This window comes from Podarcis filfolensis (assembly GCF_964270895.1).
Source record: "Podarcis filfolensis genome assembly, chromosome: 14".
In the NCBI taxonomy this organism is placed as follows: Eukaryota; Metazoa; Chordata; class Lepidosauria; order Squamata; family Lacertidae; genus Podarcis; species Podarcis filfolensis.
Genome location: NC_139616.1, coordinates 19,125,945 through 19,143,291, shown reverse-complemented (window position 1 = coordinate 19,143,291; position 17,347 = coordinate 19,125,945). Strand labels below are relative to the sequence as shown.

The window sequence follows — 17,347 nt, the reverse complement described above, 5'->3', positions numbered from 1 at the left end:
CTTAAATTGTCTTTATATCTTTCATGCAGTAATCTTGTCAGCCTGTTTCTTTCTGTACACCACTGCAATATATTTGCCAAACTCCAACACTCACTCAGTCCTAATTTGGTGACTTCGTTTGGAGCTCTGATGGTTTCCATTTATGTGCCCCCAGGGTCTACAAATAGGGACTTGGGAACTGGAGGAGATGGGAGCCAAGTTTTGCCTTGGGCTCCTCATCCTGCAGCTGAAATCCCTGCCTTGCAGCAAGAAGGTGATGGCACAAGCAACAGCTCTGCTGGACGTGGAAGAGGAAATCACAGACCTCCGAGCCCAAAGGTCAGAATAGCAGCACAATTTGCACCTGATTTTGTTCCCAACATCTGTATCTAGCCTCAATGGAAGCACTAGGGTGGCTACCTAAACAGCATACACATTTGCATAAATTTTCATAAACAGCTGCACAAATATAAGATGGGGGACACCTGGCTTGTCAGTAGTACATGTGAACAGCATCTAGGTGTTAGCTGCTAACTGTTGTTGGGCAACTTCAAGGCCCAAGGCTCTTGGCTTATGATTTTCTAAACTGCACATGGACCAGAGTCCCCTCCAAATAGAGAATTCTTTCAAATAAAGGACTATCCACTGTAAAATAGGACACATAGCCACCTAATTCAGATTAGTGACTGTTCTTGATCCTCAAGGCATCAGGCAATGGGATTTTTTTTATTGTGTGGTGTGATACTTATCTGATGCTATGTTGCCAGCCAGATAGTAAGTTTGCTAGTAAATTCAATATTGTGATTTGAGGCACGGAAAGGAACCAGCAAAATAAATTCTTTTAAGTGCATGGGCTGATTCTTCCCCTCCCCCAGGTGGTTTTTTCGTATTTAAAGTCTTAATGCTACCTGAAAAGTAGAGGCTTTTACTATTGCCTAATTCTCTGTGTGTTTCCCAAGTCTGTTTCTGGGAGCTGTAATGGAGGCTTGCTGGAGATGGGGATAGAGATGGATGATTCCCAGGTTGTACGTCCAAGTTGGGGCAATAATATTTCCTTAAAAGTGTGTGCAACAACAAGACTACAAAGAGAATGATCGTCTCATGCAACTGGCCTTACAGAGTTTGTGGACCCAAATAATTTGGCCAGATCTAAGATATGCTTACTTCCTAGGCACATGCCTACATGCCAACCTAACATCTTTCCAAGAACAGCATAGAAAGAAAGCACAATTTGCTAAGAGTTGCAGCTCACATAATGGGTCTCCCATTGAACTGATCCCGCCTTCCATTTCCCCCAGAAAGCAATGGTATCCCCTCTCTCACTGTTGCAGAAATACCCCATAATTTATGGTGGGTTCCCATCCTCTCCCTTCAGGGATGCTTTAACAGCCATTAGCACCACCTGTTCGTGTTGCTGGAGACCATATTTACAGTCTTGTTCATCATTTTTAATGTTTATGGAAGGAGAGAGAGAGAGAGAAAGAGAGAGAGAGAGAGAGAGAGAGAGGGAGAGAGAGAAGGGGGCAAATAGCCTTAAAAATAGAGACATTTCTTTAGATTAGTCATGCTCGCTTGTACATGTGAGCGTATAAATGAAGCAATTACTGTGTGTTCCAAACACCAGCCGTGCCACGGACAGCCGCCTGACAAGCAATCCGCTTGTCATTAAAGGGAGCTATTCAAGCCTGGCCAGACGGATGGATTCCAGGCATAAATCAAACCTGACTTCAGAGCAGGAGAGCTGCGAAAGCCTTTTGAGTTAAAATAACTTGGAGATAGGGAAGGAACATTCCAAACACCTGGCAGAGCCAAGAATTTTCTTTAAAAGGCAGATAGTTGTTGCAGGAAGGCAGGTGGTGGTGTTGAGGGTCAAGTCAGCTCAGAGGCAGAAGGGCACCAGCAAAAATTGAGGGCAGAACGAAGTCCATCAGCATCACTGGCTTTCGTCTTGACCTGGAAGCAAAGCATGCTGCTTGTTCTCTTCTACTCCTTTTTGGTGATTTGACTTTATTTCATCCCCCTCTTGCATCTCAGCCTTGTGGGGTGGCGAGGGAGAGATCCTGAGAACAAGATGTGCTGAAATAACCGTGAGAAAATTCATTTGAGTACAGGTTCTTTCGACCAGATGGGAAATGGTGGTGGTGCTCAAAAAAGTGACATTGCGCAGCTGTGTTTCCATATCATACATTATACTGCATGAATCAGCAGCTCTGTTTCTTGGACTAAGCCAGCGTCTATGATAGGTGTATCCTGAGACATCCAGTAGCCAAAGCAGCATGGAGGGTGAGGTTGCTGGGGCAAGCAGGATTTATCGGCAGAGCCCTTCGGTGGCAGTGAAGCCTTGGTCCAAAGCTCTGTATCTCTTTCTTAATGTGACCCGTTGCTTTTCTTGATATGCACCAAGCCTGATGTCTTCATGAGACCAGGGGAAGACTTTGAATTAATTGCCAGGTTTTCTGACATGTCATCTAGCTCAGTAGTCTTCCACAGTTTCAGATACAGGACTCAACTTTAACTCAAACATGCATTTGAAGATCATAGACTCATAGAATAGTAGAGTTGGAAAGGGACCATGAGGGTCATCTAGTCCAACCTCCAGCAATGCAGGAATCACAGCTAAAGAATCCCTGGGAGATGGCCATCCAATCTCTCTTTAAAAACCTCCAATGAAGGAGAGCAGGGCCATCTTTACCCCGGGGTGCAAGGGGTGTGGGGCACCCCAGCACCAAATTCTGGGGGGCGCCAAATGTATACCTACTGTATACCGGTCCCTCTCGATTGGCAGCAGTGAAAAGCAATGGAGCAAAAGTCCCTGCCAACCTCCTCCATCGCTCTGTTACTCTGCAGCATCAAATACTCCCAAAGAGTCAGGAAACAAAAGCAGTTATTTCTGCTGTGTCGTTGTTACAGGTGAGTGATCCCCCCTCCCAAAACGCTGAACAACTTTGAGTTTGTCCCCCCTAAAAAATGATCAACAACTTTGGCTCCCCCAAAAAAGTTGGGGGCGTCTAGACTAAATTTGGGGGTGCTGGGTGGATTTTTGCACCCTGGCGGCGCATATGCTAAAGACGGCCCTGGAGGAGAGTCCACCAAACCAATTTCTTGGCTTATTTTAACCATGCATTTGTCTGGAGGTGCTGCTGTTCTTGTGACCCACCTTAGCTCAGGATACAAGTCAGTAATGGATCCCAACCCACCAGATGAAGATCAATAATCATTCTAGCGGGCTTAGGTTGATCCTTTGGTGTGTGTGTGTGTGTGTGTGTGTTACTGTTTCTACTGCCAATATCTGTTTTTATTATTCTGCTGCTTTCAGAATTGTGACTACATTTTGTAATGGTTTTATCATATTATACACACTGCAAAATGATGGATGGCTTATAAAGCCATAAAGGAACAGTGAAAGTATGTGGTGGGTACATGGTTGTGAGTTATATTTCTTCTCTAAGTTTTCAGAAGCAATGCAAGACTCATGTTTTGGGGCTGGTTGAAACGTAGAAAGCTGTGTTTTATGGCTGTGTTTGGTATTGCGATCCTTTGCGACAGCATTTAATTGAATTGCTGTTAACTTAATGACAGCTTCCTTGGTGGCTTTAAACTGTGTTATGGCTTTAAAATCATTGTAAGCCTACCGCTTTAGACTCATAATAAATATGAGCAAAGTTTGCATACGGATATACATAAAGAAAATTGATCACTACATGGATCGCTACAAAAGGATCCTGAAAGAACACACCACCAAATATTACCCTATGTATCCGCCTTATCCTGGTCTACTTGGTCTACTTAACACAGTATAATCTAGTCTTCACTGACTGCAATTCTTGGAGGTCCCAGGTAGATTGAGGACTTTCCCTGCCACCTGAGATCCCTTAAGACAGGGGTGGGCAACATACAGCCTAATGGTAGCATGAAAGCCTTGACCCAATTTAATGCAGCCCTCAGCCTGTTCTGTGTGGCAAGGAAAAAAAAGGGGGGATGGAAGAGCATAGAAGAAAGTGAGTTTGGGGCAGGGAAGTGTGCTCATTCACTTTTGGCCATGCAGCCCCCGACAGATTATCCCCAAATGATCATGGCACTTGACAGATGAAAAAGGGTTCCCACTCTTGCATGAAGAGAGTTTTAGGATCAAGCCTGCTCCCTTCTGCATGCCAAGGTGTTGCAGTTGACCTCTAATCCTTGACCTCTCCCTGAATGTGAAATGAGAGGTTCATTTAGACTACAACTTTGCACAACCTGTGGCCCAACAAGACAAACACAACCCAGAGGTCTTGTCCGTAGCCTGTTACCTAGAGAAGACCAAGAGAGTCATAGAAATTAACTACAGGTGCCAGATATCCAACCCGGGACCTTCTGTATGCAAAGCATACACTCTGCCGCCGATCAATTGTCTCTTCATCTTTACTGATCCCCCTTCTCTTACAAATCTCTATTCTTTGTCTCCTATACAAGTTTCCCTTTGCTCCAGCACCTGATATAGCTGGCAGTGTCACTCTCCAGGTGAGCATTGTCTTGCGACAGCAACTGATTCTACCTGTCAGGGCTTATCTGTATAGATGCCCTTTAATGCACCTTTCTCAACTGTTTCAGCTCCATGTCTTTTCCAGCATGGAACTGACAGCACACCTTCCTCCTTTCTGAACTCACCTGATCAGAGACATTTGCAAAGGGCATTGCCAGTGTGGAACACTTGGTTGGAAAGTTAGGCTTTGTGTTATTTGTCATGTTGGCTCAGAGACAGTACAATATGACCACTTCTGTAGCTGACATTAAGTGATCTTTTAGAACAAAAGTGGAGCTGGAAGCATTTCCCATTGGTAGCATGATGAGAGCAGTGGTACTGTTGCCAACATATCCCCTAGCTTTGTGATAGGGTTGACTCTATAACAAGATGTGTGGGTAAGACTAGGGATTGGGAGAGAAATTCAATTTAGTCTGCATAGAAAGGCGAATTTATCAAATTCACACATTCCAAAACAATGTGAGAATGGAAATACACCCATCAGCAAAAATTAGCCATTATCCATAATTTTGAGATGCTGTTCTCCAACAACCATTGTTGACAAAAATGCATTTATTAGTGGAAAGTCTGCATAAAAAATAATAGTGAAAATAACATGAAGCAATGTGTTATAATGTGGATAATTGCTTGCCAAAACTGCATACAAAATATTAGTCAAAACTGCATACAAAATTGTGTTCATTAGGAGAAATTTGCACCCAGATGCTCATGAATTTTTTTAAAGAATTTTGTTAATTTCTCCTAATATTGAAATCAGTGGAACTTACTTCTGAGTAGACATGGTTAGCATTGCAGCCTTCATCCCTCTAACAATGAACAACTTTAATGAAGTCAACAAACAAAGCTTTAGGAAAAAAGTAAAGCAATGAAGCTCCTGTTTGGACTGCGACAATTATCTGCCAATGGATATGCAAGGCAATTTATGTATAATGTGTGCATGTTAAAAAATAATAATACAAAACATTCATAGCAAGAATCAAAGGCCACCCAATTGTTCCCTTTTTGTGCCATATATCCATGGTTCAGGCAATGGAAGAAACTGTGCATATCACTCCTGCTGGTCAACATTTTCTTTCTTTTCACCAATGTGATGTTAAAATGAAGGCAGGAAGCATTGTCCTCACTCTGGAATTTATATAGCTGTCATCATATAGCCAAATCTCATGATTTATCTGAAATCATTTTGAAGCCAAATAAGAGAAAGGGCAATATTCCACAGCCTCCTTCTTAATTGGCTTTACACAGAGCTACATGGTGCCAACTCAAGCCAAATTAGAGTGAGGTCAATGGTTCCTGCCTTCAGTCTTAAATTTTGCACCTAAAACAGGGGCAGCCAGTAGGTGCATGCTTGTTGCCACCAATAGGAAGGCCAGATACTTCATAGGTGTTTGCACAGAAACAAAACCATAAAGAATAAAAGAAAAAAGAAAAATATTTTTTTAAAAATTGTGTGCGTGCCTAGGGGTTGTTTGTTGCTTTCCAACGGGTGGCAAAATTGGGAGAAGGTATTTCAGCTGTATGATGGCTTCCTCAGAATGCTCTAGGAACATACCTGAAAGTGTCACGGCTGTTGCATTTACAGAACCTCTCCCTATCACCTCAAACCTCCAGGAGTTCTCTCAGCTGGGAAGATGAAGTGCCAGCAAACACTTTGGACATCATGTTTTTTGACAATAGCTTTCATGGCTCATTTGCCAGAAAAGCGATTAGGTTCTAGTCAACACTCTCTGAGTTCCTTCGCATTTGTCACGGCCAATGAGGAGACGGCAATTGTGATTGCTTCCTCTTCTGGAGAGAAACAAAAGCTCTACTGGGATAGGCATCCAGCTCCCTTTCCTAGTCCGGCTTTTTACTCCCTCCTGCTTTTCCTATTATTCCTCCCATGAACTTAGGCTTGGAAATCTCCTGTGTGCATTTCAGGAATTATAAAGCCATTTGTTTCCAAGAGAATGCTTCTGTGCTGAATGAGGGTTGCCCGCAATAGTCATTTGAGGCGGCATATTAGTGGCATATTCAGTAGCAAATAATCCTGGACCCAACTGGACTTGGAAGCAGTTCCAGTAGATGTAGCAGGCCTCCTTTCTTGCTCCAACTCAGTGACAGCTTTGGGGTAGAGGTGGGGAATAAATTAAATTCAGTTCACATTTAATCAATTTTCACATTCCAAAACAACATATGAACTGAGAAGCAGCCATCCTTTGGAACTATGCTTGTCCAAATTTCACAATGTCAAGTAACATGGGGAAATATGTACCTAAAGGCATCAAATGTGCACTAAAATGTACACATTAGTGAAAATAACATACAAAAATGCATTGTATTAATGAAAAATTACATAAAAATATGTGTATGTAAGGAAAAACTTCACACTGAAATGCCAGTGGATGTCCACGAGGACCTTTTCATTCATATGTGTGTGTTTGTGTATAGAATCACAGTGATGCGGAAATCTGTAGAACTGATCTTAAGATTGGAAAAATGAGAAAACTAAGAGAAGCATTGACAGATTGGGCTGGTTTTATTTATTTCATAAACTTTATACATTGCCTGATTTTTTTTGGGGGGGATAACCTCCCTCAAAGCAGTTTTCGAAGAGAATTTGTAATTTGACCCTTAGAGTTCTAAATCATGTGAGCAGCCTACACAAATAGAAAGAGTATTCTGCTATACAAAAGGGGTGAGGCTAGGAAGTATGTCCTGGTTCTCCCCTATTCTTCTACTCAAATAAATAAGCCTTATAAACATAAGAAGAGACTTGCTGGATCAGGACAAAGACCCATCCACTCCAGCATCTTGTTCCAGTGGTGTAGCATGGTTTGCAGGTACCAGGGTTGGTGGGGCACAGAAGGTGAATGGAGCCCACTGTGGCAGCCCAGCTCAACCCTCACCATTGACGCTGCCAGAGCGATCCCCCCACTGGGGCCAAGCGGGGCCATGCTGCGCTGCCTGCCTGCCTGCCTGCCTGTGCATGGGGGAAGGGAGCCCGGTTGGCCAACACAGCCCTTGGATCATCCCAGCCTTGCAAAGTGGCTCAGGTCTAGCAGGGCAGGGTGAGAAGGACACAACCGCCATGCACCCTTCAAACCCAGCCTCACAAAGCAAGGGTGAGCCTGGGATTGAAGGGCGTGTGGTTGTTGCATCCTCCTCATGGTGCCCTGCCAGCCCTCTACAACTTTACAAGGCTGGAATGATCCCAGCATCGCAAAGAGGCTCAGGGCTGGCAGGGCGGAGTGTGGAGCCAAATGAACAGCACCTCCCAGAAAAATGTGCCTGCAGCCATCGCCCTGTTCCGCTACACCCCTGTCTTGTTTTCAGCAGTAGCCAACAGGGTGCCTATGGGATGTTCATGAGCAGGACCTGACTGCAACAACCACTCAGGGGCATAGTGGCTTTGACCTGAAGAGTGCTTTGTTATCCTTGCAAACTGTTCCATCCCTTTCTTCCTATTATGCCAGCTCAGTCCCAATGCCTTCTTCAGAGACTCAGTCATGCAGAGCTGGCGGTAATGAATATGTTTGGTATTCAGATGGACTCCACGTAGGCATCCACAGGTGGGCCATTCTAATTCAGTGACTTTTCATTAATGCTTTTTCCCGAGCTGTCTGTGCCTTCCTCTGTTTGCTCATTTTCGTATTATCCGATTGACATTTTTTGATTATGAAATAGCCTAGGAGCTGCACGGCCCCTGAGATTGTTATCAAACACCCGACCAAGACTTGAGTGCCAGGCGGGGCTCAAATTGCGCACACCACTGCCAAGGTAATTAATTTATCAAATAGCATCTACTAAATCTGAGGACAGGGCGGGCACGGGGTGCTGGTTTGGAAACTGAAACTGAAGACATCAAAGCTGGAAACTTCAAACTCCTACAATTGTGATGCTTGTTAATGCGATTCATGGAGGTTATTCAAATTACCCAAGAGCACAGGGCTGCAAATAACCAGGCCCCATGTCTCCATCAGATGCATATTATCCAATCAACAACTGTTACTTCTCCTTTTCCTCCCTATCATGAAATAGCCCAGGGGCTGTATGTCCTGTGAGACAGTGCCAGATTTACGTAAAAGCTAAACAAGCTATAGCTTAGAGCTGCACTCTCTTGGGGGCTCCCAGAAAATTTAAAGGAAAAAAAACTGGGTGTAAATTTCCAAAATATAAGATAAAAAACAAATAAAATAAAGCCTACATAAAGCAAGTGTTTTGTGTTGTATAGGCTCCTATGATGTAAGTAATGGGCCCCGCCTGCTAGCCTGCTCCCTAAAATATCACTGGTTTGCTCATTTCTATATACAGTAGCACCTTGGTTCTCAAACTTAATCCATTCCAGAAGTCTGTTCCAAAACCAAGGCATTCCAAAACCACACCTTCCCTTAGAAAGTAATACATATTTTTTTATGTGCAAATGGCTTTAGATACCTATTAGGTTCATAAATTACCATATAGCATATATTCAACACAAAAAAACAGTGGCAATTTGTTGTTGACAAAGGACAGCTGGACATATAAAGGGCCCCATTAGCTTAGGGCCTCATCAGACCTAAATCTGGCTCTGCTCTGAAATCATTATCAAATACCGAACAAAGACTTGTCAGTTTCCCTTCAAGCTTTGACACTGCCTAATATAGGGAAGGTGGAAAATCTAGTCCAGAGCTAAGCAGCATGGTCCCTTCCAGATTTCATTGCACTACAGCTCCCATCAGCCTAAGCCAGCATGGTCAAAAATCAGGGATGATGGGAGCTGGAGTGCAACATTTACACAGCATGGCTTTCATAGCAACCAGCTAGGATAGAAGCAGTGCAGGTAGACTGATGGAGTGGCCACTGTTAGGTCACATAAGAGGGGAAAAGGAAGGCAAAGACCAGGGGTCAGCAAACTTTTTCAGCTGGGGGCCATTTCACTGTTCCTCAGACCTTGTGGGGGACAGACTATATTTTTTTTGGGGGGGGGGGAATGGAGAAATTCCTATGCCCCACAAATAACGCAGAGATGCATTTTAAATAAAAGCACACATTCTACTCATGTAAAAACACGCTGACTCCTGGACTGTCCGCGGGCCAGATTTAGAAGGCGATTGGGCCGGATCCGGCCCCTGGGCCTTAGTTTGCCTACCCATGGCAAAGACAGATGGTCTCTGCTGGTCTCTCAGCTGCCACCAGGTGGTGAAGGAGAACCAGAGGCAGTTGGTTTCTCAGCAGAACAGATGGAACAGCCCTGTTCCCTCCACCCCCGTTGCAGTACATCTCCAATCACCACCATTCTCTTTTCATAGGATCATAGAATTGTTTTTTTTTTAAAGAAGATATTTATTAAGATTTTCCATTTTGTACAAACCAAGAAAAAAAGGAAAAAAATTAAAAAGAAAAGGAAAAAAGGAAAAAAATTAAAAAGAAAAAATATTAAAAACACATAAATTTCATATCTTTTTCAATAACATATTTCCCTGACCTCCTCATACCTCCCCTTCTTGTATTCCAGTTCAAATTGTTCATCCAGCAAATCCTTATCTCATAGCATTACAGCTAAAAACCTTATTTTCTATCCATCTTCTTAAATTATTGTAACTTATACTTTTCTTATATACAAAAAAAGAACTATTTTTTCATATTCTTTTATACCATTACAGCTGATAACCCCTTAATTTCAATCCAACATCACTCAATATTCCTTAATATTACAATATTTTTGCAAATAGTCTTTGAATTTCTTCCATTCTTCTTCTGCCGATTCTTCTCCCTGGTCACGGATTCTGCCAGTCAATTCTGCCAATCCCATAAAGTCAATCAACTTCGTCTGCCATTCTTCCAGAGTGGGTAGATCTTGCGTCTTCCAATACTTTGCGATGAGTATTCTTGCTGCTGTTGTAGCATACATAAAGAAAGTTCTATCCTTTTTTAACACCAATTGGCCGACCATGCCCAAGAGAAAAGCCTCTGGTTTCTTCACAAAGGTATATTTAAATACCTTTTTCAATTCATTATAAATCATTTCCCAGAAAGCCTTAATCCTAGGGCACGTCCACCAAAGGTGAAAGAATGTACCTTCATTTTCTTTACATTTCCAACATTTATTATCGGGCAAATGGTAAATTTTTGCAAGCTTGACTGGGGTCATGTACCACCTGTATATCATTTTCATAATATTTTCTCTTAAGGCATTGCATGCCGTAAATTTCATACCTGTGGTCCACAACTGTTCCCAGTCAGTCATGCCTTAAACTTATGGATCATAGAATTGTTGAGTTGGAAGCGACCCTGTGGGTCATCTAGTCCAAGCCCTTTGCATCACACGAATCTCAACTTGATCATACATGACAGGTGGCCAACCAACCTCTGCTTAAAAATGTCCAAGGAAGGTGAGTCCACCACATCTTGTGGGGGTCTGTTCCACTGTCAAAAAGCTCTTACTGTAAGGAAGTTCTTCCTGATGTTTAGTAGGAATCTCCTTTCTTGTTTTATGGGAAAGCAAAAACAGGTGAAAGACTCACTAGTTGTGGAGGCAGGAGGCCTTCTATATTTTTATCAGATAGGAGACGAAGAGATTCTGGCACATGTAGCTTGGGAAGGGGCAGAAAATTGATTCAGTTAGCATTTAAAAGTGACCCTGCCTATTTCTCAATTTCCAAAACAATACAAGGACCAGAACGCAGCCATCCTTCAAATATTGCACTTCTGCAAATTTTGCTCTTCAGTTCTCCAGCCAAATAATGTAAAGCAAATTGCATATACTCAGGTAAAGTGTCCATAAAATGCATTAAACATAGAAAAATGCATTATTGTAAGGGAAACAGTGCTCACCCCCCCCCCCGGGGATACTCAAGGCTACGCAGTACGGGCACCTTTTTGTCTAGAAGAAAAGCACTGGTTAAAGTGGTATACAAACTTGTGTCTATTAGAAGAAGTTTGCACTAAAATGTTGATGAATTTTTATCATGATTTTTTTTTAACAAAATAATAATAATTCAGAAATTGAAAGGTTCAAGAAAAATGAGAAACCGAGGGAACTCAAATTGACAGATTTCCCCATCCCTCTGTGTAGCTTTTCTCATCTCTGCATGAAAAGCTGCATCAACAAAGGCATCCTCTTCTACACAATGGCATCTGATCATCCTAGACCAGGGATGAAGAACCTTTGACCCTTGAGATATTGTTGGACTGCAACTCCCATCATGCCTACCCATTGGCCATGCTGGCTGAGGCTGTTGAGAGCTGGAATTCAACCACATCTGAAAGGTCACAGGATCCGCACCCTTATTGTATAGAGAAAAGCAGGAATATGTACATTCATAAAATGAAAAGACTAAAGTTAAAGGTGGCTCGTGGATCAGAAAAGATGGAAAACTAAGACATAGTTTCTTCCTTAGACTCTCATGCTTGCATTCCTAGATTATTTTGTGTGTGAGAAGCTGCTTTTGCATGCTAAGACTGTCACTCAGCCTGTTTAAACAACTCTTCTCATAAACAGCCAGCCAATGTCCTTGATCCATCATTAAAAATGTCCTTGGCGGTACCATCAGCATCAGGTTTTGAGATGCTGATCTCGAGCAACTGCCTTCTATGGTCACCATTACATCAAAGGAGCTTGTAATATGCAGGATGGGGGTGGCGGTGGCGGGAGTTTTTATTTATGTATTATTACGCTTGTTCTCCCCAGAGTGGGTGGAGACCGATGCCTGAAGCAAACAAGGAGATGTAAGTTGTCCTGTCTACCTTGGTCCCAAGAGATGTATGTATTGGAAACTGCGGGCAGGAAAACAAATTGCCATGTTTAGTGGAGCCGAATACTGTCAAATACATAGCTTAGAGGAAAAGGTTGTGAATAAGAGAGTATGCGAGGTTGGTCACCATCTGCAGCTTGACAGGGATGAGGGGAGAAACTCATTCACCAGACCTCCTGAATTCACACCTATTGAACCAATGCATAACAAAAATGTGTGTGTTGATGAAAATAATATACAAGGATGCATCCTATCAGGGGGATGTTGTATGCAAAGACTCACGTGCTAGTCAAAATTGTGTACAAAAATGTGTCCTATTAGGAGAAATGCTCATGAAAATGAGTACAAATTTTCATGCAGATTTTTTTCCCCCGTCTGAAATTTCCCCCATATTTTGGAGTTTTGAATGTCCTGCTCCTGTTGCTGAAAGGGGGAACTGAAATGTTAGGAGAACTGCATTGTTCCATTTCTGTCTATTTGCCCCCTGCCTAGTTTCTTTCCCATCCCCAAATTTGATACTGCACACCTGGCCAATTTTCTGTAGTTTTTTTCCAGGGCCTTCATGTTCTTGCATGTGTATCCTCCACCCACATTCATTTCCCCCCTAATTATTTGTAATGAATTTTATAACACACAGGTTGCAGAAAAAAGAAATGAACTATATCTCTCTGTGTTGTCACAATTGCCAATAAGGAAATATAAGATACAGCTATGCAATTTACTGCATCGATAATAAAACATACCAAGAGGGAAAAGATTTGTGGGCTATATTTATGTAGGGTTCCATAGTCCAAATCAAAACAATTACTTTTTTATTATTTCAAAAAGAAGAAGAAGATAGCAACTGTAAGCTGTACAAAAATCCAGACACCTGCATAGAGTACCTGTCATTCCTGAGCTGCTGTGTTCGCTTCTTTGTCATTTTAATTTTATGTCATATGCAATCTCAAGCACTTTGGCCCCTGGACAGTTTTTAATTTATGTGAGGGTGTCCCCCCCCCAAGGAGGGCACTTTGCCAAGTCTCTCCTCCCACCCCTGCATGACTTATTCTAGGCCTTGAGATATCTCCTCCTGGCTCTCCTGATCTCCTGAGGAAAGTATGGGCTGGTCATTGGAGCCTGGTGGCAGAGGTATCGCCTTGGTATTCTGGCGAAGAGATGTGTGCTGTTGTACCTGTGGTTCCACATGTGGTGAGCCAGGGAGTGGATCTATCTCCTTCTCAGGGTTGGTGCCTGAGGACCTTGCTGATTCAAGACAGCGAAGGGTGGAACAACAAAAGAATGAAATGGAGAATTGCTGCCTCCCTGAGCCCTGGTGAATGGGATACTGTCAATTGGGCTGTAAAACTGGAATGTTAAAGGAGGAGGGCATTTTTTCAGCCGGAACTCAGTTCCGGTACCTCTCAGATGGACGCCATTGCCATTATAAGAAAACAAGGGAGACGTTCATGGTGAGTTCTAGCACCTCTCTTTCTAGAAAAATAGCACTGAGAAGATACCTTCCCATTGTGCTAGGAGCTGATCAAGAGCAATATCATTCCCAGTCTAAGAAGTTCCAGCACCTCTCTTTCTAGAAAAATAGCACTGAGAAGGATACCTTCCCATTGTGCTAGGAGCTGATCAAGAGCAATATCATTCCCAGTCTAAGAGTAAACTGTCCTTCCTATTTTAATTGGGGCCGGGGGGAGTGCATTGAGTATCAGCAGTGTAGGTGTTAGAACTGAAACCCAGTTTCATAGATGAGGCTGTCTTTTCCTGGGTCCATCTAGCCCAGTATTGTCAGAACTGACTTGCAGTGCTTTTCTAGTAGAAGTCTTTCCCATTACAAGTCCCCTGACCATTTAACCAAAGATGGGGGAATTTGACTGTGATGTGGCAGCAAGCTCCATAGCAAAGAGCATCTGACTTGCATGCAGACGGCCATAGGTTCAATCCCTGGCATCTCCAGATAGGACCCAGTGACAAGCCTAGATTTCTCCCATTGCTTTTGTAGAATGCATTGGAAATGCTTGTTGCTGTTGTTTTGTTCGCATAATTATAAAATCATATAATTGTTGAGTTGGAAGGGACCCTGAGGATCATATAGTCCAAGCTCCTGGAATGCAGGACTATGCAGCTGTCCCATATGGGGATCGAACCTGCAACCTTGGCATCATCAGCCCCATGCTCTAACCAACTGAGCTGTCCACTTGTTGTTGTTGGCCTCTGGTGCTAGAAAGAACTTGGAACTATCTGTGGCTAGCCATCCTTCCTTCTTTCTACTTAATGATTTTTTATTGCCCTTTCCAGGGCACAGAATGCTTTACTATTCCCGAAGTGTCCTGGTTTGAGAACAAAGTGCGCAAATGGATTCCCCCTCATTTAGCCCTCTGTAAATGGGTCCAGAGTGGAGATTAATAGGCTAGGAAATGCATTTTTCTGTTCCGCAGTTAGTAAAGAAAATTCAGTGGAACTAAATTAATCATGAAATGGACTCAAAAGTATAGAAAAGGAGACAGCGTTTTTAACTCCTAAATTAGGCCAGTACCAAAGTTCAGAAGGGGTTTTTCCAAAGCAGCAACTTCACCAGGGTTGGCACCTTGTGATTTCAAGAATAACCACTACCTCTAGGTGGGTCTGGGAACAAGTGCTGGGACAGGCCCTGGTGAGTAAAGGATGGAATCTCCCTGATAGAAGAGGAATCAACAGGTGAGGGTCATTTTAAGGGCATTTGCTGAAATTCCAGATAATCTGATAGACTGCTCCTGCCATTCATTCAGGACAGTGTACATAGTGTCCTCCACCCATTTACTCTCAAAGCAGAAAAGCATGGGTTTTGAAGGACAACTGTGTTTCGGTCCATGTTTCAGGAAGTGTGAATTTGGCTGACATTAAAATGTGAATGGAGGAAATTGCTCCTCCATCCCCATGCAAACCGCTGAAGTGTAGCAGATTATGAACTCTATCAAGCTGCTCATGGAGAGACCCAAAAGGCATGCTGGATTGCTTCTTGTTGCATAGGCTTTTTTAAAAAAGTAGAAGTGGTGTCTTGTTAATGAATGAGCAGGACCCTTGATGAATGCTCCTGGAAACGAGATCATATGGATGAGAGTGAGGCCCCCTCCCCTTGCTTTTCAATAGATCCCAGCATGAAGGCAATCAAGCTCCGTGCCGAAAATGTTTTGAGCTGTGCCCTCAGCCACTTAGGACAATGTGTGGTATTGGATTTCCTGGGTTGTTGGCACAAAGTCAAGTGCTTGCTGGGCTGCTTCCCCTCATCCTTCAGAACCTACTGACCTCCACAGTCTTCAGGCTGATTAACCTTCTGAAGTTTCCAAAGCCTTGGGGTCCCATCTATCCTCACTATGCCTATCCTTGTGGATAGAAAGGCTAATGCATGGAGAGAAAGAGAGAGAGAGAGAGCCTTTTGTAGACTAGAAAGAAACAAAGGTTCAAAGAAATCTTTCAGCGTATCGGAAACCAAACCTGTTGACAAGGGCTTTTCTGTTCTGCTTGTGTTTAAGGATCTAAGCTGGTGGTTTTCAAAGGCACAACAAGGATTCCTCCAGGGGGAAGGTCACTAATGGGTCAGGCTGCCTGATGAATTCGATCTTTGCAAATTCCAGTACAGGCTGACCTGAACTGCACCTCCCTGGCTATTGTGCAGATTGGAACAGAGCTATTCCCAGCTTTCCCATTTCCCAAATGTCCCAATGCAGTGTGTTTTTTGGGGGGATGCTAAGGTCACATCCACACCATACATTTAAAGCACTATTATACCACTTTTAACAGTCATGGCTTATCCCAAAGAATCCTGGGAAGTGTAGTTTGTTAAGGGTGCTGAGAGACCCCCATATCCCCCTCTCAGAGCTTAAATTCCCAGAGTTCTTTAGGAATAGGGATTGATTGTTAAACCACTCTGGGGACTGTAGCTCTGTGAGGGGGAATAGTAGTTTATATGTATGGTCTGAAGCTCAACATCAAAAAAAGAAGATCATGGCCACTGGTCCCATCACCTCCTGGCAAATAGAAGGGGAAGAAATGGAGGCAGTGAGAGATTTTACTTTCTTGGGCTCCATGATCGCTGCAGATGGTGACAGCAGCCACAAAATTAAAAGACACCTGCTTCTTGGGAGAAAAGCAATGACAAATCTAGACAGCATCTTAAAAAGTAGAGACATCACTTTGCCAACAAAGGTCCGTATGGTTAAAAGCTATGGTTTTCCCAGTAGTGATGTATGGAAGTGAAAGCTGGACCATAAAGAAAGCTGATCACCGAAGAATTGATGCTTTTGAATTATGGTGCTGGAGGAGACTCTTGAGAGTCCCATGGACTGCAAGAGGATCAAACCTATCCATTCTTAAGGAAATCAGCCCTGAGTGCTCACTGGAAGGACAGATTGTGAAGCTGAGGCTCCAATACTTTGGCCACCTCATGAGAAGAGAAGACTCCCTGGAAAAGACCCTGATGTTGGGAAAGATGGAGGGTACAAGGAGAAGGGGACGACAGAGGACGAGATGGTTGGATAGTGTTCGCGAAGCTACCAGCATGAGTTTGACCAAACTGCGGGAGACACAGGACAGGAGTGCCTGGCGTGCTCTGGTCCATGGGGTCACGAATAGTCGGACACGACTAAACGACTAAACAACAACAACAACAACCTGTAGGGTGTGAATGTGACCTAAGATTGAAAAAAATGAGAAAGGGGGAGAAAATGAAAATGACATGTTCTTCCATCCCTATCTTTAGCAAGCCTCTGTAGCCCAAAGACAGGAGACCTTGAACTCTAAAGCCAAACAGAGTTCAATACAGCAGAGTTCCTGCTGCAAAGATTTGTCAAGCACTTTCCTTGGACTGCAACCCTAACTTCATAGCTAATGTGGGGCATAATCTACTCTGTAAGTTTTATCAAGGTTTTTCTTATTATTTATTATTACCCACAATATTTATTACTTGAAGACTCAATTTAAGACTTGCTTTCCAGGCTGTTCAGCAACCCTACTCACAACAATGTCCAGCTCATTTTGCTTTATAGTCTGCAGGAAAAGTATCCCGTTGGGTGGAAACCACTGTGTGCAATTTTCTGTGGCACAAAAAGCAAAGGCTAATCTCATTTGAAGCCCGGAAGGTGACATGAACTAGAATCACAAA

General features: G+C 43.1%; 1 protein-coding gene across 2 annotated transcripts in view; it reads left to right on the top strand.

Annotated features, from left to right (window-relative positions):
• AGBL1 (AGBL carboxypeptidase 1) overlaps positions 1–17,347 on the top strand; it is a 413,737-nt gene that overhangs the window by 290,091 nt on the left and 106,299 nt on the right. For both annotated transcript variants that reach the window (XM_083586327.1, XM_083586328.1), the window contains exon 22: positions 155–318. In XM_083586327.1, the coding sequence (XP_083442453.1) occupies positions 155–318 (164 nt within the window). The remainder of the gene's footprint in view (positions 1–154; positions 319–17,347) is intronic.